This window comes from Artemia sp. Qi Xiang Cuo, chromosome 16 (assembly GCF_049724085.1).
Source record: "Artemia sp. Qi Xiang Cuo chromosome 16, ASM4972408v1, whole genome shotgun sequence".
Classification (NCBI taxonomy): domain Eukaryota; kingdom Metazoa; phylum Arthropoda; class Branchiopoda; order Anostraca; family Artemiidae; genus Artemia; species Artemia sp. Qi Xiang Cuo.
In genome coordinates this window covers 44622013-44640467 of record NC_142809.1, presented here as the reverse complement: position 1 = coordinate 44640467, position 18455 = coordinate 44622013, and the positions used below count along the sequence as shown (strand labels likewise).

General features: G+C 31.0%; 1 protein-coding gene across 1 annotated transcript in view; it reads right to left on the bottom strand.

Moving 5' to 3' along the window:
- Window positions 1–3371: 3371 nt before the first annotated feature.
- The window catches only part of LOC148942949 (zwei Ig domain protein zig-8-like), a 137062-nt gene continuing 121978 nt past the window's right edge, over window positions 3372–18455 (bottom strand). Inside the window, exons 5-6 of the mRNA XM_089102705.1 lie at window positions 9922–10215; window positions 3372–3541 (exon numbers count right to left, since the gene is read on the bottom strand). Coding sequence (XP_088958831.1) covers window positions 3420–3541; window positions 9922–10215 — 416 coding nt within the window. The 3' untranslated portion in view covers window positions 3372–3419. The remainder of the gene's footprint in view (window positions 3542–9921; window positions 10216–18455) is intronic.

Sequence of the window (18455 nt, the reverse complement as noted above, 5' to 3'; positions counted from 1 at the left end):
ACCAATGAAATCAAAGCACTTTTTTTTTACCTCAGAACTATAGCGAAAATAATCATCCTTTGTCTCTCCGGCTAATATCAGAGTTTTTCTATCATTTTTTCTTATGGATTTTCCCGAAAAATACATGGTAGAAATCGTTAAAAAAATTTGTTTGGTCAAGAAACTCAATATCTTTCTAAGAAAACTACTAAATAAAAATTGTCTTTTTATTTTTCAGAAACAAATAGAACATCAGAAAAATTTCCTTGGAAAACCGAAGTGATGGCGGCAGCTTGTGGGTTGCCATTGTCAGCTTGCCCTTTTCTGATTGATGTGAAAATAAATTTGTTTTATTTATGAATATAACAAAAAATGAACTGCATTTTTATTACGTGTTATGTGCCCTGTGTATTTTGAATGAAAGATTAGTATTTGTTTTCTATTTAATATAAATTTTTCTGACTTAATCAAATGACAAAAAAGTGGAGACCTTAGTTGAATAATTCTTCACTGGTTATGGGAGCATAAATTGTCCTAGAAAATGGAGTCAGAAAAGTTAGTTTATGTCAAAGATAGATAATATAAACCGTAATTATGACTATAACAATATCATATGTCAATGGTATTAAAAAGATTCACCTATCCAAAGAAAACCATATTTACCATCATCTGGCGATTGTGCCACTGCTACCTGGATAAGGAGTGTAAAGGGCCGAAATCTATTTGGGCTAATTGGTAATTTTCGGATGAGCCTGAATTGATGGCTATCACTTAGCGATAAATTGTTTGACTTGGAGTGCTTTTTATTTGTGTGTTGGTGACGGCTTACGTTTACAGCTTCACACATCCATGGTTTCTTCTCTTTGGTCTAGTGTAATTTGTTATGCTCTTTATCCTAGGTATGTCGATAAGGCCAGAACTTCTTTCAAGTGCGTATCTGTTTTGATTAGTATTGTAAGTAAACATTCTTTGTTCTCACTGAGTCATTAATTTTAATACATGATATACTAGAAGCTTATATACAAGACTTTGAACAGAGCCGATTACCTTGTAAACAAGAGTTTTATACTGCTTGTTCAGAATAATAAGAATAGTGTTCAAAAGCTCACTGTCGGTGTCCTGAGTTTCTATATAATCTACGATGTTCCAGCACCCCGCTATCTGAGAAAAAAAGAAAAAGAAAGATAGAAATAAAAAAAGATGCCGTATATGCAGAACATCATTGTTTCAGCCACTTTTCTTGATTTTCAAGCCAATACATTTTCGTTGTTGTTCAAGCCAAAAGACTGTAAGTTTCCTTTATAGGGGTTTCGGACAAAGCAGTTCTAATAGTGTACTTCTTGCTTTGATCTGACTCTATTTTTAGGAGTTATGGGTTATTATATTTCTTAGTATTAAACGTGATCGTCTCTTACTAGGTTGCTAATTACAGCTGCAACCCAGATTGGAATTATTAATAATAAAGTTTGTTTCAAACACATTGTTGAACCAAATAGAAAAAAAGAAATTATTTTTGCATGGTTATGCATTAAAAATATGTGCTTTAACTTTATTGGTTTACGCCTGTTAAGTAGTTAAGACAACTGCATTATTCCTTAAGTGTAAGCAAAAAATGAAGCAAATCCTCTTGAAACCTGATTGGCTCCGTTGTGAAATTCAAGGTGAGGTAAGAGAACAAAAAATTTAATGTACTTCTTATATAACATATGTTGGAAATCGTAATCTATATCCAGACTCAACTAAAGATTAATTTGTAACTGCGAGATAGAAATTTTTAGAATTTGAAAAGACAGGTAGAGCCTTCCCCAAAATGACGGAAATATTTATAGATTATTTTTTTATTCTCCGTGCGCTACATTATTACTTTTTGGGTCCTAAAACAGTACTCTTGTCTGTTATACGCGGCTCTGTGATTTCACTAAAGCATAAATTTTGCCTAATTCTAAAAAATCATTTTCGTTAGTTGGTTTATTTTCTCAAGTTTCACTGGTGTACACGTCATAGGCTGCAAAGCAATAATCCTGCTTGTTTAAAGTTTAAGCCTTACCCTTTAATACCATCATAAAAAGATTGCTTTTTTTAGTTTATCCATGTCAGAAATTTTGATATTCCGACAAAACAAACAAACAAAACAAACTTAAAAAACGCAAACCGTAAGGAACAAAATATATCGCATATCTGTACGATACAACATCAATACACGGATATGATATCGTAGTCAGTGCGCAAACAATTGCAAATCGTATACAAAACGTAAAAACATATGGTGAAAAAAAACAACTATTGTGACAAAATATTCTAGAGCTCAAGATTTACCTCTGAATTCACCCTTTCTCTAATTTATTTGGTGACCCCTTCCATAAAACATAATACTTATCAAAACAATCTTTGGCTCCAAGGATCATTTGGAGCCAAAAGCCCAAAGATGTAATCTTTAGGAGCCATTGTAAAAAAAAAATGTGAATAAGTAAGCCTTTTTGATTTCACGATTTAAGGTGAAAGACAACCAAAACAAGAAAACGTATCTCTTGAAAAGTTACCTTTTGAATACTAATGTATCTAACACCACTTTAATCATCATTTACAGTTTTTCGTTCGTGAATAGTAAAAAAACATTTTGTAAAAAAGATTTTACAGATAAGATTTTAAAGATTTTACAGATAAGTAAAAAAAAAAGATTTTACAAATCTCTAGTCTCTATGAAAAAAAAATGGAAATATTTCTTTTTGTTAAAAATAGTAAAAAAAAAATTATTTGAATGCTCTAGGCTTCCCTTGTGGGTTAAAAGTTCTGAAGTTTTTTTAAGAAACCAGATGTACTGAATCTCCAATGATTTTGTTGGTTTGAGGTTTCAAACAATCTTCACTTGTATACGTTTGTTGAACCCAAATACCTGCTGTACGACTAGTAAACGAAATTTTACCAATATTCGTTTTTTACCAATATTTACCAAATATTTACCAAATTTACCAATATTTAAACAAAATATCAGCTAAACATTTTAAATTCTGGACCTAAAGGCTACTAGAAAATTAAAGATATACCTTGCTTATATTTTTACTTTTATATTGTCTTTATATTCGTCTAAGTTATTTTGATATTATTTTTACCATCTCAAAACCGTTGTTACAATTTTCTGTTCATTATTTTTATTTTCCTTAGATAATATTGTGTTGCGAAATATTCACAATGGATGTAAGAAAAAAAAAAATCTAACTACTTCACTATTTGGTTACAAAACCTACTTCAACCTACTGATGCAACAGCTGGAATTCCTTAAAAATACTTATTAAATAAGTGGATTTTCACTATAAACACATTTTCGTTCTCACGTAGAGGAAACAATTCATCTGTCAAAATCATTTCTGCTAGAGAAGTCAAGCTGATCAATGTTGTTTTTTATTTTCGTATTTATTAAAAATCGAACAAAATTTTTTAAACTATCGCACATTTAAGTATAAATCACGATTTAAAAATAACGAGACTAGTAACAAAAATAGAACGGGAAAATTGTCTTGCGATCGTGCAACATTTCCATGTTGCATGGCAGCAGGGTGCTCACCTAAAAGAGAAGACGAAAATAAAATTCACCACAAAACATACGACAAAAAACGAAAAAAATTAAAAATCCTGTGAAAATTTTGCATTGGCAAAACCCGTCAGCAGTTAGGAAAAAGGCTCTACAAAACAGACTTAGAAAAATAAACATCTTCAATAGATAAATATCTGAAGCCTAAAAGTAAAAATTATGGTTATGATTCTGTATTAGACCTCCGCATTTTTGAATGCCCTTATCAGGTCTGTTTGATAGACCTTATCAGGTCTTTTTGATAGGACAAGTTTCCAAAGTGAATGGTTTACTACCATCTTTTACGGATGCAATCGAAATTATAAAAAGAATAAAATAAATACATAAAGACCTTGCTTTAAACACAGATATAAGAGTTATTTTTTATGAACCTTCTTTGTGATAATCTAAAAAAAAGATTCAATTCACATTCTTTCTCTTTTCAAAAAAAAAAAAAATATCAATTACTCATCTTAAGTCTTTTTATCAGTCTTTTTCAGTTTTTATCAGTTTTCATCAGATTTTTCATTACCTCTGTTGAGGGTGCCTCAAAGGATTAGTTTCTTTTTTCTTTTGCACCGAGTATGGCCTAGTGAAAGTCTTTGCCGATATGTTTATCTTTTTGCTTGTCAAACAGTTCGTAACTGTTTTATCTTTTTTTATCTTTTTGCTTTTAAAACAGTTCGTGGAAATGAACTTTAAGTAGGGAGCGAAGTGGTTCAGTTGTAACCAAAACTCTAAGAAATACAGTATCGATAACAATAGCACTTCAAAAGCATCGAATTTTGATGCTTATTGAAAATATATAAAATTCATCAAGTTTAATGTTACTGAGCAAAATTTACGAGCCTGAGAATATTTGCCCTATTTTTGAGAAAGGGGAAAAACACCCCCAAAACATCAATTGATCTTGATGGGAATCACACAATCAGATTCAGCATAACACAGAAGGCTGCTGTAGGGGTTTCAAGCTTCAATTTACAAAAATGTGGAATTTTGCATGGTTTGCCAGAATAAAGACCACGGAGGCGTTTTTAATTGTTGTTTATGTTTTGTTTGGTTTCTCCAGGGGTAATCGTATCGAACTATTGATACTAGAAGAACGGGAGAGGGCTAATTTGATCAGAAATCCAAAGTTATAGAGCCCTTTTTAATTGACCGAGATATTAGACTGCAGCTTCCCCCCCCCCCACTACCACGCCCCTTTTTTCCCCAAAGTCACCCGGTCCGAATTTGGAGATGAATATTTTATTCAGCATAGTCAAAAGATCTAATAACTATATCTTTGAAGATGGCTTGACCCCCTGCAGTCCCCGAGGGAAGGGCTGCAAGCTATGAACTTTGGCCAACGTTTGCATATAGTAATTGTTATTGAATTGAATATATATATATATATATATATATATATATATATATATATATATATATATATATATATATATATATATATATATATATATATATATATATATATATATATATATATATATATATATATATATATATATATATATATATATATATATATATATATATAATATATATATATATATATATATATATATATATATATATATATATATATATATATTAAAATAAATAAAAATAAACAAAGACTACACAAACTATGGTTCCTCATCCTCCCCTCCCAATAAATACTTCTTTAATCTTTTATTAAATTGCTGTAGATGTTCAGCCGCCCTAATACTCGCCAGAAGCACATTCTAAACACTCGGTCCCAAATAGTAAATCGTATATCCTGCTCAAGTACTCTGTTTGCGATCAATCAGAAGATTGCCAATAATTCTAGTGTTTTATTAAGATAAACAATTTTCACTATTATAAATAGGAAAAGAAATATCTGGACATACTTGTTTCCAACAGTAATATAAAAAAATTGCAGACTGATAATCTCTGAGCTGTCCAACATTCATCGCTCTTAAATTTCTATAGCACGTCGCTGTGTCATTAAAAATTTTCATATATTCTTCAATTATTCTAACAACTTTATTTTGTAAAATTTAGATGCGTTTATAATTAGAGTAGACATTACTTGCCCATATTACACAAACATATAAAATATAAGGACTAAAAATTGCATGATATAAAAAAGTAAAATTTTATTTGGAAGAAAATTTTTCAATCGACGAATGACTCCAGCTCCTCTAGCCACTTTAGTAGCAACTAAATCGAAATGCTGTTTCCAATATAAATTACAATTAACATAAAAATCAAGGTATCGCAGATAACTTATCTGGTTCAATGGCTCTCCACTCAATAAAATTTTTCCACCAAGATCAATCGGTGTTCCCACTCTACTATACACCATATAATTAGTTTTACTCACATTTACTGATAAAAGGCTAAGACTAGTGAATATATAAAGTTGAGCCATTAACCTTTTCAAACAGTTCGTGGTGACGAACTGTAAGTAAGGAGCGATCCGGCTCAATAGTAACCAAAACTCCAATACACCAATAAAACCAGATTTTTATGCTGATTTCAAATATATAGCTTTCATTAAGTTTAATCTTTCCCGTCAAAAGTTAACGTGCCTTAGAAAAGTTGCCGTTTTTCGAAAAAAAGGGAAACAACCCCTAAAAGTCTTAGAACTTTACTGAAGATCACACCATCAGATTCAGCGTATCAGAGAACCCTACTGTAGAATTTTCAAGCTCCTATCTGCAAAAATAAGGAATTTTGTATTTTTTGCCAGAAGAAGGATCACGGATGCGTGTTTAGTTTGTTGTTTCTTTTTTGATTTCCCCAGGGGTGATCGTATCAATCTAGTAGTCCTAGAATATCGCAAGAGGGCTCATCTGAATGGAAATTAAAAGTTCTAGTACCCTTAATAAGTGACCACAAAAATTGGAGGGCAACTTGGCCCCCTTCCACGCTCATGTTTTTTACTGAAGTCACCCAATTAAAATTTTGAGATAGCCATTTTGTTCAGCATAGTCGAAAATCTAATAAATATGTCTTTGAGGATGACTTAATTTCCCACAGTTCCCGGGGGAGGGGCTGCAAGTTATGAAATTTTCCCATTGTTTACATATAGTATTGGTTAATGGGAATTATACAGATGTTTCAGGAGGGACTTTTTGCTATTGGGGGGAGGGGCGGGGGGTCAGAGGAGGTGGCTACGGGAGAGAATCTTTCCATGGAGGATCTTCCCTTGGGGGAAGGGGAATTTCTAAGAAGGAGTTGTCGAATGTCCCAGCATTATTTAAAAAAACGATCAGAAATTAAATAAAAAAAAACAATTTTTTTCAACTGAAAGTAAGGAGCAACATTAAAACTTAAAAAACTGAAATTATTACGTATACGGGGGGGTTCGCTCCCTTAGTCAATACCTCGAACTTTACGCTAAAGTTTGTTTTAGTACTTTCAAAAGAGCTATCTATTCTAATTAACCGGCCTTTGTGATTCAGGGGTTTGTGATTCGAACAAAGTTCGAACTTTAGCATAAAGGGCGAGGGATTGACTAGGGGTAAACTCCCTAATATACGTAATAAAAACATACAAATATTGAAGTTCGTTACGTAAGTTAATTCGTAAGTTACTCGAACACAATTTCCAGACAGCCATTTAGCCAAAACAAGTAAAATTAATATGAAAATTTCATTCAAATTTTGCATGTACGGTGAGCCAAAATCAAAGCTGCATTAATTCAAAAACGTTCAGAAATTAAATTAAAAAAAGTTTTTTTTAACGGAAAGTAAGGAGTGACATTAAAACTTAAAACGAAAAGAAATTATTCCGTATATGAAATGGGCTGTCCCCTCCTTAACGCCTCGCTCTTTACGCTAAAGTTTGACTCTGTCACACAACTTAATTTTTTAAAACAATAAAAAACTTTAGTGTAAAGAGCGAGGCGTTAAGGAGGGGACAGCTCCTTTCATATACGGAACAATTTCTGTTCGTTTTAAGTTTTAATGTCGCTCCTTACTGTCAGTTAAAAAAAAACTTGTTTTTTTATTTGATCTATTAAAGATTCAACACAACGACTAGAAAAATTATGAGCAGTATCATCTGCAAACGAAATAAGACAAGCGCCCGGCAGGTAGAATCTCATCGTATCAACATAATAAGATAAAGCAGTGGACCTAGAACATAACCCTGCGGAGCACCACTTTTGATAAAATACTGACCAGAAATAACATCATTAAATATAACTCTAACAGACTTTCCAGTTAAAAACCTTTCAAACCACTTGAGATGTAAGTCTCTGACGCCCAAACATTCTAATCTACGTAATAAAATATTAAATTCTTCGGTGTCAAATGCCTTTTTAAAATCCACAAATAGTTTAAATATACATACATTTTTGTGGAGGGGGGATTTCAGGTTGGGGAGGGGAAGTTATATGGGAGGATATTTCCATCGAGCATTTTTTCGTAAAGGATGGGAATTTTCCATGGTGGGAGAGTCAGATTTCCCCGCATTATTTAAAAAAACGACCAGAAAAAAAAAATCAACTGAAAGTAAGGAACAACATTAAAACTTAAAATTAACAAAAATTTTACCCTTAATGGGGGGGAGGAGCTGTCCTCCTTAATACCTCACTCTTTATGCTAAAGTTTTCTTTGAACATTTAAAACAAGTTTATCATTCTAATTAAACGGCCCTTGTGTTTCAGGAGTTATTGTTAAAAAATTGCAACAAAAAGTCAATCTTTAGCTTAAAGAGATAAACTTAAATTTAACACAAACTCAAGGACCAATGGAAAATATTCATATACTATGAAATTTGCAAAAGTAAAAATTTACCTCTCAGGATCTCATAATTTTTTCTTTGTCTGTAATAGCAAAAAACAAGTGATAAAATGATTTGCAGAAAAAACCTCAGTTTTTGTCAAATATTTGACCTATGTTTTTACTTGCTGCACCAAATGGCCTTTGTAGCCTTTATCAATACTCAAATAATTCTACACTTTTTCCATGGAATAAGTTTTTCAAAGAAAAGTAAAGAGCTGTATTAAACCAAAAATGAGAAAAATAAAATCAAATAATCCACCGAGCGTGAAACTACCACAAATCAGCATCGATAAATAAATGAAATCCAAAACGAACAGAAATTACAATAAATAGCCGAGTAAAACTCAAAATGAGCAGAAGTTAATTTGAGTAGAGCTGATTCCCCCATGCCGTCTGAAGACCAGAACATAGTTTGCACTTTACTGAAAAAAAAAACATTTTAAATGTTTTCACTTTTTTAACTATAATAAATGAAAAACTGTTCAGATTTTAAAGAATAAATATCAGTATATGTATGTATCAAACTGTCAATTTACATTCATTTGTTGTTGTTTTTTTTTTCAGTAAAATGCAAATTATGTTCTGGTCTTCAGAAGGCATAGGGGGCATTTGTTGTTTCGTGCGTCAAAACCATGATTTAGTTTTTTTGTGTACTTTACTTCATACTCTTTTAAATTTCTTTAATGAGCTTAATAAAGTATCCTTCTAGCTATCTACAGTCTATTTCTAGTAGTACTGTTAAATCAGCTGGTTAAATAAGAGAAGTTTAGATTTGTTTGCAATTTGCTTGGGTAAAATTTCTAGGGCTTAAAGTCATTTTTAACATAAACTACGGAAAGTCATTTTAAATTGAACTACGAAATTTCTTTTTAACGGAAAATGTATTTTCTTTTTCTCATCTAATAGAAAAACGTAGATATTCATTTCATCAACCTTTGAAGGGGCATTGGAGGAGTTTTCTTTGAGAGGGGAGATCTAATCCTTCCAAAATGAAATTGTTTCTAACATTAATTAAATGTTAGTAAAAAGGGGCCATTAGTGTAGTTTTAGGCGGCGCTCCTTTACTCCTTCTCTAATTGGAGCTATTTACACAAGCAGTTGATAGTATGTCTCAGCCACCCTGAACATAGTAGAGTTAGCTAATTTGAAAGGTTTGGAAATAAAGAGGGGGAGGGGGGGCTTATGTTCTTCACGAATAGTTTGTCGATTGTATAATACGTAATTGAAGGTCCATGTATTTATAAAAAAAAATCATCTTTAACTAATAAAGCTGCCAAAGTGATGTCAAGTGATCTTGATTATTTCAGTACGTCATAATAACTTTTTTTTTGGGGGGGGGGAGAAATAAAATTTTAGTTTCAATTTTTGTAACCCCACCCCTATGGGTTTTTCCATGTGATGGCTTTAAAAATATAAGCTTTCACAGAAAGTGGTATTTAGATTTTTTTCCCATTTGATTTTTTTTTTACTATTATTTCTTGATTTGATCAAGCAACATTGCATTTGAAACTTGACCAATATTTAAATCGTTCATGATTTCACCGTTTAGAAACTATAACAAAATTAGAAAACTAGAAAAAAAGAAATATTTTTAAAAGTTTACAATTTGATTTTTACCATTAATTATGTGAACCATTGTTGAGGCTGAAATAGAACCAGTAGGTGCACACGTATAATTTCCTGAATCACCGACAAGCGCCTGCTGTACTTGTAGTCTACTAATCAAAGGTCCACCTTTTTCTAAATTAGTATCCACTCTAATGTTTCTACCACTTATGTCAACGGCTTCACCGTCTTTATACCAAAATACTACAGTTCCATCTGCCACTTGTGCCACAGTACATGTTAATAAAAATACACTTCCTTGTTTTAGATAAACTTCTGGTGGCCCATGCATCTCAGCTTTAGATTCTGAAAAAAAAATCTTAATACTTATGATCTAATATCGTAATTATATTAAGAAGTACTTAATAAATATATTAAAAATATTCTAAGAAATATAATACACTGAACCCAAAAATATACTAAGCAATACAAATATGCTAAGAAAAATAACAAATCTAAGAAGAAATACTTAATAATTATGATCCAAGATCATAATTATCAAGGTTTTATCCAGAGGAGTAGGGGGTTTGAACCCCCCCCCCCCCCGAAATGTTTGTCCGACGCGTAAAAACGTAACAAAAATGAATCTAAACAATTTTATGATGTGTTAAAAAAAAAAAAAATTTGCCCTCCCCCCCTGAAAAAAATCCTGGATACTCTGTTGACTATTATACTGAAAAATACTTAATAAATTTACGAAGAAATATTTTAAGAAACATAATACACCATGAAATACAAACTAGGAAATATACTAATAAATATAAATATGCTAAGAACTATAATAAATATACTAAGACATACTTAATAATCAAACAGTTCGTGGTAGCAAACTGCAAGTAAGGAGCGACCTGGTTCAATAGTAACCAAAACTCTAAAAAACGGAATTTTTATACCAACAGATATATCAAAAGAATCGGAGTTTTATGCTGTTTTCCAAAATAGAAGTTCTATCAAGTTTAGTCCTACTTATCAAAAGTTAAGAACATGGGAATATTTGTCTTAATTTTGAGAAAAGGAGGAACTTCTCCCTGAAAAGCATATAATCTTAATGAAAATCACACCATGAAATTCAGCGCATCAGATAACCCTGCTGTAGAGGTTTCAAGCTCATATCTGCAAACATGTGGAATTTTGTTTTTTTTTTGGCAGAAGGATGAAAACGGATGTGTGTTTTTTTTCTTTTGTTTTTGTTCCTAAGGGTGATCGTGTCAACCCAGTGGTCTAAGAATTTCGCGAGAGTAGAAGGGCCATAATGAATAAGGGGCGAACACATGTGCTGCCATCTACAATTGAGTCTAACGCCAAGCTAACATAATTTATTCAAGGATTATCGATCCACGAAGGGGGATATATTTCTGAGAAATTGATTTGTATAATCGAGGGGAATTATTGATTTAAGAAAGGGGAATTAAGAAAAAAATATGGCTTCTTTGATCTTAGGTCTGAGGGATAAACGGTCTTTAGGTCAGAGAAAAAAATTAATATTCTATTTTTAACAATGGCTTCATTGATCTTTAGTGTCAGGAATTAGAAATGACATCACTTGTTATCTTGGAATTATGCGGGAGTCTAAAGACATAGAAAAATCCTTTTTTAAATACGGCTTCACTAATCTTTAAGTCAGAGAAATAAATTGATATTCTATCGAAACCATATTAGAGTAGCTAGGAACATCTTAGAGATGAAGAGATTAACGCGGGAAAGGGTTTCCTAGGAATTTCAAATGCGACAGCTCAGGGATGCCAAAACAAAAGGAACACGCAGAAATTACGTTTAGGGATTATTTGGGCGAAATCGTTTTGAGACATTTTAGAAGATGATTTAAGCTAAACAGTTTGAGGCATTTTAGAAGATGATTTTAGAAGATGATTTAGAAGATGATTTGAGGGTGAAACTCTGTGGTCGTTATAATACACAAGTTCCATTTGAACATTGTTGTGAGGTCCCCTACCCCAACCCCAAAGGACTCCCCTACCCCAACCCCAAAGGGCCCCTCTACCCCAACCCCAAAGGGCCCCCGGGCCCAAAGGCCCCCCGGGCCCCATAGGGCCCCTCGGGCCCCGAAGGCCCCCTGAACCCCAAAAGGTCCACCGGCGCCCCCAAAGGCCCCCCGGGCCCCAAAAGACCCCCAAGCCTCCAAAGCTCCCCTGGGCCCCCAAAGGCCCCCCGCACCCCCAGAGTCCCATCTAGCCCCTCCCTTCCTCCCTCCCTTATTGAATTTTTTAAGTTTTTTCGGAATGAATTTTTTAGATTTAGAAATTATCCAACATTTTTCCGGTTTTTTCTTTAACCCATTGGCATAGAGTTTTAGCCTAAATTCTTTGCTTAGCTTTATTTTAAGTTGAAGTTTAATTTAGTTTTAGTTAAGAATCCAGAGTCATAGGTTAGATCCATATCCTAGTGTTGTATTTATATTTATAGTTTTACTCTTTTTATAGTTAAGGTTTTATAGTTTTTAGCTTATATTATTAGCTTAGATTTTTTTTTTTAGTTATAGTTCAGTTTAGTTTTAGTTAAAAGTTTAGAGTTTTAGATTAGAGTCTTCGTCTACAGTTTTTTAGAGTTCTAGTTTACTTTAGTTTTAGTTAAGAGTTTAGAGTTTTACCTTAGAGTCTTAGCTTAGAGTTTTAGTTAGAGTTGAAGTTTAGTTTTTCTTTACTTAAGAGTTTAGAGTTTTAGCCTAGAGTCTTAGCTTAAAGTTTTGTTAGAGTTCTAGTTTAGTTTAGTAATAGTTAAGAGTTTAGTTTTTAGCTTAGAGTTTTAGCTTAGAGTTTTGTTGAAGTTCTAGTTTACTTTAGTTTTAGTTAAGAGTTTAGAGTTTTACCTTAGAGTCTTAGCTTAGAGTTTTGCAAGAATTGTAGTTTAGTTTTGTTATAGTTAAGAGTTTGGAGTTTTACATTAGAGTCTCACCTTAGAGTTTTATTTAGAGTTGAAGTTTACTTTAGTTTTAGTTAAAAGTTTAGAGTTTTAGCTTAGAGTCTTAGCTTAGAGTTTTGTTAGAGTTCAAGTTTAGTTTAGTTTTAGTTAAGAGTTTAGAGTTTTTAGCTTAGAGTCTTAGCTTAGAGTTGTTGCTGAAGTTCTAGTTTAGTTTAGTTCTAGTAAACAGTTTAGAGTTTTAGCTTAGAGTCTTAGCTTAGAGTTCTTGCTGAATTTCTAGTTTAGTTTAGTTTTAGTTATGAGTTTAGAGTTTTACCTTAGAGTCTTAGCTTAGAGTTTTAGTTAGAGTTGAAGTTTAGTTTAGTTATAGTTAAGAATTTAGAGTTTTAGTTAATGTTGTAGTTTAGTTAAGTTTTAGTTAAGAGTTTAAAGTTTCAGCCTAGAGTCTTAGCTTAGAGCTTTAGTTAGAGTTGAAGTTTAGTTTAATTATAGTTAAGAGTTTAGAGTTTTTAGCTTAGAGTCTTAGCTTAGAGTTTTGTTAGAGTTCTAGTTTAGTTTAGTTTTATTTAAGAATTTAGAGTTTAACCTTAGAGTCTTAGCTTGAAGTTTTAGTTAGAGTTGAAGTTTTGTTTAGTTTAGTTTTACTTTATAGTTTTAGCTTAGAGTTCTAGTTTAGTTTAGTTAAGTTTTAGGTTAGTTTAGAGTTATAGCTTAGAGTCTTAGCTTAGAGTTTTAGTTAGACTTGAAGTTTAGTTATAGTTAAGAGTTTAGAGTTTTCGCTTAGAGTTTTAGCTTAGAGTTTTAGTTAGAGTTCTAGTTTAGTTTAGTTTTTGTTAAGATTCTTAGTCTAGAGTCTTAGCTTAGAGTTTAGTTAGAGTTGAAGTTTAATTGTAGTTAAGAGTTTAGAGTTTTAGTTTAGAGTCTTAGCTTAGAGTTTTAGTTAGAGTTGAAGTTTAGTTTATTTTTAGTTAAGAGTTTAGAGTTTTAGCCTAGAGTCTTAGCTTAGAGTTTTAGTTAGAGTTCTGGTTTAGTTTATTTATAGCTAAGAGTTTAGTTTTTTGCTTAGAGTTTTAGTTTAGGGTTTTTGTTAGAATTCTAGTTTAGTTTAGATTTAGTTAAGAGTTTAGAGTTTTAGCTTAGAGTTTTAGTTAGAGTTGAAGTTAACTTTAGTACTAGTTAAGAATTTAGAGTTTTAGCTTAGAGTCATAGCTAAGAGTTCTAGTTAAAGTTGTAGTTTTAGTTAAGTTTTAGTTAAGAGTTAAGAGTTTTAGCCAAGAGTGTTAGCTTAGAGTCTTAGCTTAGAGTTTTTGTTGAAGTTCTAGTTTAGTTTAGTTTTAGTTAAGAGTTTAGAGTTTTACCTTAGAGTCTTAGCTTAGAGTTTTTGTTAGAGTTCAAGTTTACTTAAGTTTTATTTAAGAGTTTAGAGTTTTACATTAGAGTCTTAGATTAGAGTTTTGTTTAAGTTCTAATTTATTTTAGTTTTAGTTAAGAGTTTAGAGTTTTTACCTTAGAGTCTTAGCTTAGAGTTTTAGTTAGGGTTGAAGTTTAGTTTAATTATAGTTAAGAGTTTAGAGTTTTACCTTAGAGTCTTAGCTTAGAGGCTTAGTTAGAGTTGAAGTTTACTTAATTTTAGTTAAGAGTTTATAGTTTCAGCTTAGAGTCTTAGCTTAGAGTTTTAGTTAGAGTTCTAGTTTAGTTTAGTTATAGTTAATAGTTTATTTTTTAGCTTAGAGTATTAGATTAGAGTTTAAGTTGAAGTTCTAGTTTAGTTTAGTTTTAGTTAAGAGTTTAGAGTTTTACCTTAGAGTCTTAGCTTAGAGTTTTAGTTAGAGTTGAAGTTTACTTTAGTTATAGTTAAGAATTTAGAGTTTATAGCTTAGAGTCATAGCTTAGAGTTTTTGATAGAGTTCTAGTTTAGTTTTAGTTAAGAGTTTAGAGTTTTACCTTAGAGTCCTAGCTTAAAGTTTTAGTTAGAGTACTAGTTTAGTTTAGTTATAGTTAAGAGTTTAGAGTTTTAGCCTAGAGTCCTAGCTTAGAGTTTTAGCGAGAGTTGAAGTTTACTTTAGCTTTAGTTAAGAGTTTAGAGTTTTACCTTAGAGTCTTAGCTTAGAGTTTTAGTTAGAGTTGAATTTTACTTTAGTTTTAGTTAAGAGTTTAGAGTTTTAGCTTAGAGTCTTAGCTTAGAGTTTTTGTTAGAGTTCTAGTTTAGTTTAGTTAAGAGTTTAGTTTTTAACTTAAAGTCTTAGCTTAGAGTTTTTGTTTAAGTTCTAGTTTAGTTTAGTTTTAGTTAAGAGTTTAGAGTTATAGCTGATAGTTTTAGTTAGAGTTGAAGTTTAGTTTAGTAATAGTTAAGAGTTTAGAGTTTTAGCTTAGAGTCTTAACTTAAAGTTTTTGTTAGAGTTCTAGTTTAGTTTAGCTTTAGTAAGAGTTTTACCTTAGAGTCTTAGCTTAGAGTTTTAGTTAGGGTTGAAGTTTAGTTTAGCTATATTTAAGAGTTTGTAGTTTTAGCTTTGAGTTTTAGCTTAGATTCTTAGCTAGAGTTGAAGTTTAGTTTCGTTGTATTTAAGAATTTAGATTTTTAGCTTAGAATCATAGCTTAGTGTTTTAGCTAAAGTTATAGTTTAGTTAAGTTTTAGTTAAGAGTTTAGAGTTTTAGCCTAGAGTCTTAACTTAGAGTCTTAGCTTAGAGTTTTTGTTGAAGTTCTAGTTTACATTAGTTTTAGTTAAGAGTTTAGAGTTTTACCCTAGAGTCTTAGATTAGTATGTTTGTAAGAGCTGTAGTTAAGTTTAGTTTCAGTTACGTGCTCGGAGCTTTACATTATAGTCTTAGCTTAGAGTTATGTCTTTAGTCTAAGTTACCCTTAGATTTAGTTAAGAGTCTAGAGTTTTTAGCAAAGATCCTTATATTATACTTTTTTTTAGAGTTCAAGTTTAGTTTAGTTGTAGTTAAGAGTTTAGAGTTTTTAGCTTAGAATCTTAGCTTAGAGTTGTTGCTGAAGTTCTAGTTTAGTTTAGTTTTAGTTAAGAGTTTAGAGTTTTAGCTTAGTGTCTTATCTTAGAGTTCTTGCTGAAGTTCTAGTTATGAGTTATAGTTATAGCTGAAGTTATAGTTTTAGTTATGAGTTTATAGTTTTACCTTAGAGTCTTAGCTTAGAGTTTTAGTTAGAGTTGAAGTTTAGTTTAGTTATATTTAAGAATTTAGAGTTTTAGCTTAGAGTCATAGCTTAGAGTTTTAGTTAATGTTGTAGTTTCGTTAAGTTTTAGTTAAGAGTTTATTGTTTTAGCCTAGAGTCTTATATTAGAGCTTTAGTTAGAGTTGAAGTTTAGTTTATTTATAGTTAAGAGTTTAGAGTTTTTTTCTTATAGTATTAGCTTAGAGTTTCTTCTAGAGTTTTATTTTAATCTAGTTTTATTTAAGAATTTAGAATTTTAACTTAGAGTATTAGCTTGAAGTTTTTGCTAGAGTTTAAGTTTAGTTTAGTTTAGTTTTACTTTATAGATTTATCTTAGAGTTCTAGTTTAGTTTAGTTAAGTTTTAGGTGAGTTTAGAGTTTTAGCTTAGAGTCTTAACTTAGAGTTATAGTTAGAGTTGAAGTTTAGTTATAGTTAAGAGTTTAGAGTTTTCGCTTAGAGTTTTAGCTTAGTTTTAGCTAGAGTTCTAGTTTAGTTTAGTTTTGGTTATGAGTTTTAGCCTAGAGTCTTAGCTTAGAGTTTAGTTAGAGTTTAAGTTTAGTTATAGTCAAGAATTTAGAGTTTTAGTTTAGAGTCTTAGCTTAGAGTTTTAGTTAGAGTTGAATTTTAGTTTAGATATAGTTAAGAGTTTAGAGTTTTTAGCTTAGAGTCATAGCGTAGAGTCTTAGCTTAGAGTTTTTGTTAGAGATCTAGTTTAGTTTAGTTTTAGTTTAGACTTTTACCTTAGAGTCTTAGCTTAGAGTTTTAGTTAGAGTTGAAGTTTAGTTTAGTTATAGTCAAAAGTTTAGAGTCTTAGCTTTGAGTCTCAGCTTATAGTTTTAGTTAGAGTTCTAGTTTAGTTTAGTTTTGTTAAGAGTTTTAGCCTAGAGTCTTAGCTGAGAGTTTAGTTAGAGTTGAAGTTTAGTTAAAGTTAAGAGTTTAGAGTTTTAGTTTAGTCTTAGCTTAGAGTTTTAGTAAGAGTTGAAGTTTAGTTTAGTTATAGTTAAGAGTTTATAGCTTAGAGTTTTTGATAGATTTGAAGTTTAGTTTAGTTTTAGTTAAGAGTTTAGAATTTTAAATTAGAGTTTTAGCCTAAAGTCTTAGTTAAGGTTGAAGTTTAGCTTAGTTTTAGTTAGGAATTTCGATTTTCACTTTGGAGTCTTAGCTTAGAGTTTTAGCTAGAGTTCTAGTTTAGTTTAGTTTTAGTTATTAATTTCGACTCTTATTTCAAGGTCTAAGATCAGATTTTAATTTCGAGTTCTAGTTTATTTTAGTTTTATGTAATAGTTTAGACTTTTAGCGTAGAGGCTTAGATGAGAGTTCTTTTTAGAGTTATAGTTCAGTTTAGTTTTAGTTAAAAATTTTTAGTTTTACCTTGGGGTCTTATCTTAGAGTTCTAGTTAGGGTTGAAGTTTAGTTTAGTTATAGTTAATAATTTAGAGTTTTACCTTTGAGTTTTAGCTTAGAGATTTTTCTTAGAAGTAACAATCTTTTCGTTTATGAGAGCAAGTTTTCTGTCAGAAGTAGCAATTTTTCCTTTCACACTAACAAATTTTCTCATCAAAGTAACAATGCGAATCAACAACTTTTTCCTCAATACTAACAAACTTCTACTTAAAAATATCAAATTTTTATTAGAATCATAATTTTTTTCCATTCATGATAAAAAATTTTCAGTCAAAAGTAGCAAGTTTTCCGTAACACTAACGAGTTTTTTCATCAAAGTAACAATTTTTCAGTAACACTAACAGAGTCTTAGTTATAACTATCAAATTTGTCTTAGAAGTAACAATTTTTCGTCAGTGATTAAAAATTTTCTATTAGAACTAACAAGTTTTCTGTCAAAGATACCAAATTTTTAGTCAGTGATAACAATTTTTTGATTGTGATAACAAGTTTTCTGTCAGGAGAAGCAATTTTTCTGTTAAAGATACTAATTTTATCTTAAAAGTATAGATTTTTTGTCATTGATGACACAATTTCTTGTAGAACTGGCAATTTGTCCAGCAAATATAAAGAATTTTTCATACAAATGGCAAATTTTTTCTAACAACATCACGTTTTCTGTCAAAGATAACAAATCATCTATTCGAAGTAACAACTTTTTTCCTTAATACTAACAAATCTTTACTTAACACACCCCAATTTCTCCTGGAAGTCACATTTTATCATCAGTAATGACACGTTTTCTGCTTGAGCTTGCAATTTTTCTCTCAAAGATGCTAATTTTTTCTTAGAAGTAGCAATTTTTTTTGGAATTAACAATTTTTTCGTTGATGATAACAATTTTTCTGTCAGAAGTAGCAAGTTTTGCTTAACACTAACAAATTTTCGCATTGAAGTAACAACTTTTTCTTAATACTAATAAACTTTTACTTAACACTATCAAATTTTTCTTAGAAGTAACAGGTTTTTAACAAGTTTTCTTTCAAAGCTAGCTTTCACTACGTTTAAGTTAGGTTCATCTAACCTCCAAAACCATAGTTTAGGTTAGGTTA